At 38.6% G+C, this 12378-nt stretch overlaps 1 protein-coding gene across 6 annotated transcripts in view; it reads right to left on the minus strand.

Annotated features, from left to right (window-relative positions):
- Nucleotides 1–12378, minus strand: part of PIGN (phosphatidylinositol glycan anchor biosynthesis class N) — a 95166-nt gene that overhangs the window by 25781 nt on the left and 57007 nt on the right. For all 6 annotated transcript variants that reach the window (XM_036229083.1, XM_036229078.1, XM_036229080.1 and 3 more), the window contains 3 exons: nucleotides 10524–10597; nucleotides 6703–6745; nucleotides 4493–4545 (listed from right to left, as the gene is read on the minus strand). In XM_036229083.1, the coding sequence (XP_036084976.1) occupies nucleotides 4493–4545; nucleotides 6703–6745; nucleotides 10524–10597 (170 nt within the window). The remainder of the gene's footprint in view (nucleotides 1–4492; nucleotides 4546–6702; nucleotides 6746–10523; nucleotides 10598–12378) is intronic.

Here is a 12378-nt window from a genome sequence, read left to right on the forward strand (position 1 = left end):
TACATCTATACCTTTGCTCATATCCATTCTGTCCGCCTAAAATACTCTTCCCAAACCTCTAAGTCCCCTAATCTAAATTACATCCTTCGTTCAAGCCCCAGCTCAAATGCAGGCACAATGATTTCTCAATCACTGAAGCCTGCAGTAAAGGAGCCTTCCTTCTGTATCTGCACAGCCCTAAGCCACATGCATCCTGTACTCTAATTACTGTGCTTCGCAACTTATGTTAGACCATAGTCTCCCTGAAAGCAGGGACCATGTGTCAGAGTCATATGCTTCCAGGGCTGGAACATCCCTTACGAGTCGTAGATCAGAACCTTCCACTCAGTGCTCGAACTCCCTACACAATATCCGGATGACACAGGTGTCTACCTCCAGGGATGCGGCATGGGGTGGCCAGTCCCATTCATCTTTGGGTCTTTGACGATACCTGGGAGCACTTTATGCATGGTGAGTGCTTACTATGTGATTGTTTTTCTGAATAAATTATATATTAAATGCACATGAATGCACAATGCAAAAGAATGAAACAGAGCTAGTCACATGTAACTGTCTTTTAGAGCCAGTTTCCTCCTCTATAAAATGGAAATAATTTTCTTCATATCATTGTCATAAGAATTAATGGAATAACATGTGCAATTCATACTACACTGTATATGGTAAATGACATTTTAATACTAATTACATCAATTTAATACGTTCCTCAATAATCCTTAACTTTCCTCAGTCACTGTTTAACTTGGCCTTTCCCTGGGTGTGAGTAGAAGCTTTTCTGTGGCAAAACAACCTAATCCTCCAAATAGTTTCTGGAAACATAAGGTGATCCCAGAAGAGAAAAGGGACAAATGTGATCGCATTAAAAGTTTAACTTAACATTTCTAAATAAAGATATTCCAGAATTTTCTTTAAATAAGCCACCAGAAATACTGTGAAGCAGATAAAATAATTTCTGGACAAAAAGGGAAATAGGACGTTTGGACCAGACCTTTTAAGTGCTAGCAAGGGTCTTCCGTATGTCACAAGGCCTTTCTCTCGCCAGTGATGTGAGACTCGCTCTCTTTTTCCATCTTTTGACACGAGCAAGCAACAACTACGCCAGCTGCGCAGCGTGGGCCAGCCTGCTCCGTGACGGCCTGCCCCCGTCGGGAATGTCTTTCCCCCTGCTCCCCGCCTTGCAGCCCGCGTCTCTGAAGGTGGGACTCTTTCTCTGTACATCTCACAGAGGTTTCTGGCCCCTAAACAGGCCTTTTCTGACCTAAGATGCCTTTACTCTTGGCTTATTCCTTCCTAATCAATATTTCTGTCTCCTTTAAATCCTAAATTTATATTATTCAAAACTTTGCAGTCAATGGTTCCTTTGCAACAATCACAAATATAGTATTAACTACACAGCCAAAAGTTCATCAGAGTTACAAAAAAACACTTTGGAAAAATTCTAAGTCAAGGCAGTGAAGGCTGGTGGGGCCACTACGGCCTTGGCTGTGCACGTGCTGGCCGCATCTGCTCAACCACTGCTCTGCGGCATGAGCTAGTCACAGTCTCCTCAGGGCCACAGCGTCCTCATCTATAAAATGAGACAGGGAATATACCTCTTGTGGAAAATAATACCTACTTCGCAGTGCTGTAATAAAGATCCTATGAAATAACGTTCGGGAAGCGTGACCACTGAAGCAGATGCCCACGCTGGCCGTTTGTGATGTGACCTAAGGCAATCCGCTGACCGACATCTCGGACCTCCTACTCAAGTTTGAGGATCTGTCTCATTTTGTCTATTACCTAATATAGACGGACACCTGGTCTCTGAACTGCCTTCATGTCTTTCAGGGCCCCTATATCTGATAATTGGGTATGTGGATTCCACGTCACAGTGCACAGCCTGGCTGGGCCTATGGGCAGCTGTCCGCCTCTCCTCCAGTCTGCGACGGAGGCTGCTCCACACGGACGGTAATGACGGCCCCAGAACTTCACGCTCACCCTACCTCCCAGCCCCAGACAACACCGATCAGCTTTCTCTGACTACAGATTCTGCCTAGTCTAGAATTTTAAGTAAATGGAATACTACACTATGTACTCTCATGTACCTAGCTTCTTTTACTCAATATAAAGTTTCTGGGATTCATCCCTGTGGTTGAGTTCCTTGGTCGTTCATTTCCTTTTAATGGTGAGCAAGACGCCGCTGTATGGGTCCAGTCACACGCTGACGAACATCTGGGCTGCCTCTAGATTTTGGCTCTTATGAATAAAGCTGCTATGAAAATTCCCCCGCAAGTCTTTCTGTGAACATATGTTTTTTTCTTCTCTTGGGTAAATATCTAGGCATGGAATTACTACGTCACAGACTAAGTGTATATTTATTTAACTTTTTCAGAAAGTCTCTTTTCCTTCTAGGTCTCACTCACACACAGAATGGTTGCCAATAAGTTGCATGTATGTGACAGAAATTGCTATGTCATATTTTAGGATGAGCAGAGGGGGTACCTGCTTCTGCCCTTGGGCTTCAAATGCTAGAAAGGGGTATGGCTTCACCCTGAGGTGGGATCAGATATGTCACAGCAGTGAAATTCTTCCCAGGCATTTTTTTTCAGTCTCTTTACAGGTGTCCTTTGGTTTTTCCCTTGAAGTAAAATAAATGCCTGCAGCACTTTCCGCAGGGGACGAAGGAAGGAGGCGGCAGGCTGAGGAGGGACGGCGTAGAGCCAGTCCACAGACATTCCGCGACTCCCACCTCCCCCCACCAACACCCCTACTCCACATCACTCTCTGAGTCCGGGGCCCTCGTGCGTCCTGATCCTTCGGCAGTACCGCTGAGAGATTCCGGGCCGCTGCTTCCTCTCTTGGATCATCCATCTTCTAGGAATTTGTTGAACTTGCATTTACTGATGGCTCTTCTCCCACCCTTTTAGTTTTGCTGGGTTTGTTTATTTTATTGGGGTCTTAGCAGAGAGGAGAAAAACGATGATCTTTGGTCTGCAGCCCTCGTCCAGAGATTGACCGGGCTGATTCACGGCCGCGAGCCCGCCCTAAACCCTGCCGCTGGCCGAGCTCTGGGGACGGGGCTGAGGTGGGTCCTGCACAGCGGTGTGAACGTGCCGGCTGCTGCCGGCCGCGCATTTTAAAGAAGTGAAGGTGGTGAATTTTATATTATGTATATTTTACCACGATTCAAAATCAAATAAAAATGTCTCTCTCATACAAAAAAAATGCTATATTAGAATAGTTTCCAAACAAAATTCTAACCAATGTTTAAAATGAAAATAAATTAAGCAAATTGATGGAGAGAGAAAAGAGCGGTTTGTCAAATACAAGAAACACTATGAAGGATAAAAAAATAGAACTATAGAATAACAAGAATAGCTTTCATTTACTGAAGCTTATTAGATGCCAGGCACTGTGCTAAATGCTTTACCTGGATTAATTCCTTCAAAACAACCACAAGAGACAGGGGAGAGATTAGCTTTTTAAAAAGAGGCAGAAATAGTTCAATCCCAGGTGCTCTGGTCTAAAGCCCATACTCTAACACACCATCTGCTTGGCCACTTTGGGGTCAGAGGGCTGGTGAGAAGGAGACATCAAAACTTTCCCTAAGCACTCAACTTTGAGCCGTAAAAACAAAATCAACGATCTACGGAAGACCTTTCGTGCGCCCAGCACATATGGGATGACGGAGACTCAAATCAGATAAAGATGTGTATGTAAACAACAGGGCAGCACAAGCGAACCGCCTCAGAGATGGGACCGTCAGAAGACAGGACGTCAAACACGGCGCGTCTCCCCCAAACCCAATGAAGACAGGACGTCAAACACAGCGCGTCTCCCCCAAACCCACACAATTCCTGGCAATGCAAGCGCTGAACAAATACTGACTAAATGAAATAAAATCAGTCTATAAAAATGTATTCTGTCTCCGAATGCATTTGAAAACAAAAAGGCAAAAGGATCAACTCTGCTTTCTTCTCAAAGAGAATAAATTTAACAGAGTATGGCAATCATTGACATTGAAATCATGGCAAAGAGGAACCTGACTTTTTGTTCAGATTATACTTCAAATAACAATGTTATAGGTATCACATGGTGAACTGTTCCCATGTTAAATCTTCTAAGAGGCGGATAATGATTACGTGCAATTTAAACTGCCACATAAAATTCACACTATAGCTTGAATAACTTCACTTTTCTAAAGAGAGATCAAGAGATTATAAGAACAGAGGCTCAGGGGTGATCTGCTCTGAACACCAGATTCAAGCAGTTTCTCTGCCCCTTCCCGCTGTCCAGTGCTCTCTCCAGACTTACCCACATCTACACCCAAGAACACATGTGCTGTGTTCATGCAAGAACTGGAGAGATGGGTCTCACTTCCAGAGGCCTAAAGCAATTGCTACTTGCTATGCTTACCTCGAAAATCGAATTGGCAATTGGCACCTCCCATACAAAGATAACAAGTTACTTTTTTCACCACACTCTTAAAAAATTTCTATGTGAATATATACTATACCTTGTTCCAATATCCAGCCAGCTGCCATAATCCTTGACCAAGAAGAAAAAATGCTGTAAAATAAAACAAAATATGGGTCCATTAAAAACAGAGGCATTTAGATTCCATCAGAAGACAATGTTATTTTAGGATTATGTTTCTGATATTTCGCCCCTCAGAACTACTATCCGACTGGAATCAATAAAAACATGCCCTTCACTGAAATTTGTATTTGGACTAAAATGAGCAATAGCCTAAAAGCCAGAAATAGCATGACCATTCAATCAAATGAACACAAAAGTGACATTCATGAATAACTAAAGAAAATCAGCGTCAGTGAAAGATACTAAATAATACCAAAGACCTCGGTGAAGCCATATCATCCATTCACTAACAAATATTTGCTGACCACCTACTATGTGCTAACCACTGTGTTAGGTCCCAGAGATAAATGCTCTTCCAGGAGGCAGGTAATCTAGTGAGTGATTGTATCAAATTATCGTGCACATGTGTGTGATCATTAAAAAAAATGGCCATTGTGGGAGCCCAGAGCGAGAGTACATACCCCAACTAGAATATAAGGGAAGTCGCCCCAACAAAACGTCTAAAAATCTGTAAAAAGTAAGGGTCGGATGAAAGAGGCAGTTGGGGAGATGGAAGAAGAAGTGCATTTCTGACAGAGAGCAAACTGTCTAAGTGTCGGGAGTCCGGGCGGAGCTTGGTGGGCCCAACGCGTGGCTGGGCAGAGCGAACACGGCGGGGGAGGGGAGGGGACACAGCAGGGTGAGGGCCCAGACCGCAAACGCCCGTCCAAGTGAAATGAAGAAGTCTGACTCCTTACGTAAAATGTGAAATCAGAGAATTTTAATTCTCTTCTATTAATACGTCTTGTCTATTTGCCATTTTGTGAGCAAAACCAAAAACGGGTTGTTCTAATGCTTTATGTGGTCAACTTCAGAAATGCACAGGCATACCTCGTTTTACTGCACTTCACTTAATTGCACTTCACAGATAATGTTGGTTTTTTTGTTTTTGTTTTTAAATAAGTTGAAGGCAAGACCCTCTACCAGCAAAATGATTACGATTCGCTTTACTGTGATACTTGCGGTGGTCTGGAACGGAACCCGCAAGATTTCTGAGGTGTGCCTGTACTGAATATCCAGTTCAATACAACACAGAGATGCTCTCAACTAAATCAAATGACTAGGAATCTGACGTGGGAAGTTATGGTAATTGCTGTCTGTAACCTCCATAATCACTTCCAGCAGAGGATGTTAGGTAGTGAAGAATCGCCCTTACCCAAAGAGAAGCCTGTCTTGTCCCTTCAGCCCCTGAGAGGTGATTTCTAGGCCCTTGGATTGTCATGCCTGATGGGAGTGTCTAGCCTGAGGGCCTTGGCCACTGAACCTGTCTAACAATGTGATTTATGTCGGGGGCTCTGGGCCCTGTGTTATCAGGTCCACCTCTGAAGGACTGAAGATTAAAGGTCAGACATGGGAACAATATGTGATTGAGCCCCAATAAAAGTCTGGACAGCGAGGCTCTGGCGAGCCTTGCTGGCAGTATTCCGTGTGTATTATCACACACTGACGCTGTCCAGGCAGAGGACAACCTGAGCTCTGCATCTGGGCCCCTCCTGGACTCTGCCCTCTGTGCCTCTTCCCTTGGCCTTTTAACTTGTATCTTTTCCCTGTAATAAGCCATACTGTGAATAAAACAGTCTTCGGTGAGTTCTGTGAGTCCATCTAGTGAATTATCAAACCTGAGGGTACTTTTGGGAACCCTTGAACTTACAGGTAATAAAATAGGGGCTTTTTGTTAATACACTACATATAAGAGGTCCACACACAGGCTCCTCACTCAATTAATTATTGGAGCTATCACCTTGTTAACATCTTTCTTTCCTTCTCTTCCTCCCTCCCTCCCTTTTATTCTTGTTCAATCTAAAAACAGGGTTAAAATATCAACATCTCAAGTAGGAAAATGATGTATTACCTAAATCTAAAGTTAGCTTTTTCTGTTAATTTCCTACGGAAGTTCATTTTAGACGCACCACACCATGGAAGACTAGGTATAAAATGACAGATTCAAAAAAACTAAGGAAGAAGACTTTTGACACCTTAAGAAGAGCACTCTTACTGCATAAGAAGTCATATAATTTATCTTGATTAAATTACCTAGGTAGTTAGCATCTCAATCTTATTTACATTCAATATCCAAGAATGTCTTACCAAAGCCATAATGTCTGATATGACGAGAACCATGAGAAAAAGACTGGGAAAAAAATAAAGAAAAATTACATGTAATACAACAGGCACATTTTAAAAACATATTAAAATCAAAATGAGAATAATCAAATAATCTAATATTCTGTTAGTAGCTTTGCTTCTGAAAATATTACTTCTGACTAAAGCTCTTTTCACATTATCATGGGTTACTGTCCCACAGTGATGGGTTAGACTTCAAAAATGTTATTTGACACTTTGAATATTTATTTCTATAGTATCGAAAGGACACAAATTAGGATTTTCTGAAGTTAAACTTATTTTAGAAAATTGTAGATTCACATGCAATTGCAAGAAATAATATAGAGAAATCCTATGTACCCTTTACCCAGTTTCCCCCAATGGTAACATCTTACAAAACTATAGTATGATATAACAACCAGATATTGACACTGATACTGTCAAGAAACAGAACGCGTCTACCATCACAAGAATCCCTCGTGGTACTATTTCATATCCTCCTCTCGCTGACCCCTTCCTAATCCTAACCCCTGGGAACCACTAATGTGTTCTCCATTTCTATAATATTGACATTCCAAGAGTGTCGAATCAGTGGAATCATTTATATAACATTCTGTAACCTTTTGGGACTGACTTTTTTTACTTAGCACAATTCACCTGAAATTCATCTAAGGTGCTGTGTATATCATATTTTCTTCTTTTGATTGCTGAGTAGTACTCCCTTGTATGGATGTACCACAGTTTGCTTAACCATTCAAGCATTGAGGACATTAGGATTGTGTTCAGTTTGTGGCTACTACAAATAAATCTGCAATAAACCTTAGTGTACAGTTTTTTATGCAAGCATAAGTTTTCATTTCTCTATGAAAAAATACCTAAGAGTGTAATTGCTGGATTGTATGGCAGCTACATATCTAGTTTCATAGGAAACTATAAAACTCTTTTCAGAGTGTTTGTATCATATCAGTGATGTATAAGAACAACTTCTTGGCATCCTTACCAACATTTGTGATGTCACCATTTTTTATTTTACCTATTCTGATAGCCATATGATGACACCTCATTGTAGTTTTAATATGAGTGTTCTTAATGGCTAATAAAGCTGAAGATCTTTTTTTTGGCTTCTTTGCTATCTATATTTCCTCTTTAGGTCTTTAGCTTATTTTCTAATTGAATCATTGTTTTTTACTGCTGAATTTTATTTAAGAGTCCTTTAAATATTCTAGATAGTAGTCAGATATGTGGTTTGTAAATATTTTCTCTGAGTATATAGCTTGTCTTTTCATTCTCTTAACAGATTTGTTTGTTTTTGTTTTGCAGAGCAAACACTTTTAATTTTGATGAAGTCCAATTTATCAATTTTTTCTTTTATGGATCATGGTTTCAGTGTCAAGTCTAACTTATTTTCCTAGCCCAAATCCCAAAGATTTTATATTTTTTTTCCTAAAAGCTTAAATCAATGGTCCATTTTGAGTTAATTTTTATATATGAGCTGTGAAATTTTGTTCAAGGTTTATGACTTTTTTTAAAAGAAATAATTGTTTTTTTAACTACAGGTTTGAAATACAGAAATGTAACTCAATATATATCTCACATATGCATATGTATATCACAAGTCAGAATGATCATATTTTACTGAAATAGTATCATTCAAAACAAATCTGACATAACTACAACAAAGTGTGTCGATCTGTTTGTACAGAACACAAAGGTCATCCAGTACAACCTTCTCCCCAAAGCGTGAATCCCCAAAGTTAAAGTCCCAAAGAAGGCTTTGCCTAGCACTTGCTTTCATGGTTCCAGTAACAGAATCCACCCCATTTTAGACAACTCCAATTATTACAAAGTGCTTTCTTTCTTTGAATCATTATAATCAGTGAAACGAAAATTCCGCCCTATAGATCCAGTTCTTCTGGTAGAAGAGAAAAATATAAACAGAATTTAAATGCAACAGGCCTTAAGCTATCTTTTAAAAAGTTTTGTTTGATGTTTTAAAATGTTTTTCTAAAGCAAATTATGATTAAGTTACTGTCTTCTCAGCCTCAGATTCCTTATCTATAGAATGGGTGTAAAAATACCTACTTCACTGTATTGTTGGGGAAATCAATTCAGGTTACCTATGTAAAGCACCTAATACAGTCCCTGCATATGGCAGGTACCTAATACATACTGGTTCCTTTCTCACTGCTTATAACTAAAGTTCAAAAAAAAATTAAAGACATAATGAAAGATACAATCTCTGCCTTCAGAGTTAGACTAGGCAGTTTAAACAACAGAAAATTATCTCCTCACAGCGGCGTTTAGCAAGTGGATATGGCAATGAGGGACGACTGAACTTAGGCTTGTGTGATGGATTAACTAAAGAAAACAGGATGAGGAGCTAGTTTTCGATGGGAAGAAAGGGAATTGCTAGGTGTCATGTATTAAATTTGAGGGGCCAATGTGACATTGAGGGAGAAATGTCAGCGACTTGTAAAGGTCTGTCGTCAAAGAGCAGACATTTATAAATGTCCCTTTCGGCTCAGTTGTCTCCCTTTGGTTTCAGTTCCTCATTGCATCAGTCTCAGGATGGAATTACCACACACACATGCATGCGCACACACACACATGCATGCGCACTCACACACATGCACACATGCACACACGCACACATGCACACACACACATGCACACATGCACGCACACACATGCACACATGCACGCACACACACACAAATATACGTTTACATACACACACTTTGATGAGACTTCTACTTCTCATTGCACATGAATCCAGCTCTTTTGATTTAAACATTAATAATTAAAATATCTTCTAAAAAATGTATCCAAATGCAAAAAAGCACCCACCGTTTACCAGTTCTTTTATTACATCTAAGTAACTATCTTTTATATGATATTGACAAGGTATAAATGCTTTCAATGTTAAATTTATGTAAATATCCTGTAAAAATATACAAAAATAAATTAGAAAGGAGATTTCTACTATTTTTAAACCGTGGAAGAAAATCTATTTTTTTTTATTATGGCATATGCTAAACCCAGTTTTAGCTTAAACTCATTAAGAATAACATGCTAATTTATGTTAATATAAGTTATTTCTTTCAGCATTGAATATGCCAATTTGATTCAAGGATAACTGAACTGCTAAGAAGCTTCATATTTATCTCAAGTGTCTTTCAGAGAGGCTCATCAGTCCTATGCTGATGAGGCAATTTCATTGGTTAAAGAAAGCAAATAGTAGAGTTGACAGCTTCTCTTCCAAGGTCTTGATTGCTTAAGACTGATTGCTCCAGAAATTCCTCAAAACTCAGAAAGAATACTTTCCATTCCATTTGTCAAATGTGTAGAAATCAAGACTGAGAACTACATATACTACTGACATTTACAACAGTTAATTTCAAGCTGCGTAAAATGAAAATATTTAAGAAATAACCCACCCCCCAAACCAGTTGGAATGATATCCCTTGTTTTTCTGTAGGCATGGTTATATCTATAACAAACAAGTCATTAATTATAATAATTTAAAATTTATGTTTTACTGTTTTCTAGGGAGGCTTTTCATTAGCTTGAGTAATATTCTAGTAACATTTCATAGTTGAGAAAGTATATTTGTCTGCTAGAGGCTCTAATCAACTATTCTCCCCTAATGGCGACTGAACTCTGACTAAAAGGGTAAAGCATTTTTCTCATTTTTCTAATAAATGACGTATGTCACGGTGTCTTAATAGCAATCACACAAAATACCCTCAAATGCCTACTCTCATTTCCTAAAAATGGGAGAATCCAATGGTTTGTAAACATCTTACCTTTTTGATGATAACTGGGTAGTTAACTGAACTACTTCAAAAGCACACATCACAAGAACAAAGGGGATTATAATCTGTTTAAAAGAACAACAAATGATGCCATGGTAGCTGAAGCATTTGAAAAACTTTTTGAAATAAATACTGTTTCTGTTTATAAAAATATTTCAATTTCTCAAATATCATCTATATTAGTGAAGAGTAGACAATGAAATAAAATCAGGATACATATAGAACAGTGATGAAACTGATTTTAAAATCTAAATTGATAGCATATGCAGTATAAAAAAATAACAAATATCAACACACATTCCAAATAAAATCTATTCCAAAATTTTGTTCCACTTAACTCATGTTAATAAAAGACCATGTTCAAAGGATTCCAAGAGGATGCGACAGGCACAGGATGCCCGAATGAAATGCTGTGAAACCTAAAAATTTGAATCACAGATCCCTGAACCTATCTGGTTATTTGATACTATTAACTCCGTAAACATGATTTAGCTGCTTTCCCATTGTTTTTTGTTTTTATTTTAATAATTTCTGATTATAAAATTCAAACTCACTGTAAAACAACTAGTAAAATATTCGGAAAGGTGCAATAAAATTTATCCTAGTTGAAAATCCATAATACAGAGCTAGTACTGATAATATTTTGAGATACTGCTTTCTGATGACCAATTTTTTAAAAAACATGTACTTGATGTTTTAAAAAAGAGAAGAGGGAATATAAAATAAATGTTTAAGATTGAATAAGATTCCTTTTCAAGTGGAGGATATTTGAGTAAAATAGAGTTTAGGCCTTTCACGTCCAGCCACATCAGTCACAAAGAGTCAAGTGCATCCTGTCGGTAAAGCTCACCAAATCAGACTAGAAGATCTAGTGTTCCAACTTAATTTTTCTTTTTTCCTTGTTTTTAATTAAAGGCCTGTGGCTTTAATACACTGAGAAAAGAACAACTACCATTATTAAAAACGTAAATTAAGATTAAGGAAACAAGACATTTTAAAATAATTCAACAGAGAATGGGATATGATGTAATGTACATCTTTTTAACATTCTTAAATTTACATTTATATTAGTTCAGTAACCAAAAAAAATATTTATCCTATTTAGAGATACATACTTTTAAACAATTATTTCTTCCGTGATATGAACTGAAAGCAATCAGGTTTTTGGCAGATATTAGTTACTTTATATAAACAAATATATTCACTTGGCCTTCTGTATACATGAATTCACTCAACCATGGATTGAAAATATTTGGGAAAAAAAGCCATGTTTTTGCTGACATGTACTATGTAGTTAGGCCTACAATGGTTGAGTCTGTACTGAAAATGCATATTTTTCTTGCCATTATTCTCTAGACAAGACATTATAACAACAAATTACACAGTATTTACATTGTATTAGGTACGATAAATACTCTAAAGATGATTTAAAGTAATCAAGAGACGGTGCAAATACCACACCATTTTGCATAAGGGCTTCTGAAGCATCATGAATTTTAGTATCCATGGGGGGTCCTGGAACCAATCCCCCATGGATACCAAGGGAGGGCTGTATTAATCACATAATACGTGCCAGGCACTATGCTAGAGGAAGTGAGACAGGCACAATCACCCTAGAGAAGAAGGGAAAGAACATGAATTACATTCTACTGGATAGTCTGAACCCCTGAGAAGCTGAGAATTTGTCATTACATTGGTGACCTTAGCACTCAGCTTGTGCTTGGTATATTACTGAATGTAAGCACTCGATGACACATTAGTTGAATGAATCAGTCAATTCTAGGTACAAGGATTATAAGAAAAGACTGTAACACGTCGGCAGTCTCTGGGTGGGGAACGTGGGTTA

This window comes from Rousettus aegyptiacus, unplaced genomic scaffold (genome assembly GCF_014176215.1).
Source record: "Rousettus aegyptiacus isolate mRouAeg1 unplaced genomic scaffold, mRouAeg1.p scaffold_m13_p_12, whole genome shotgun sequence".
NCBI lineage: Eukaryota > Metazoa > Chordata > Mammalia > Chiroptera > Pteropodidae > Rousettus > Rousettus aegyptiacus.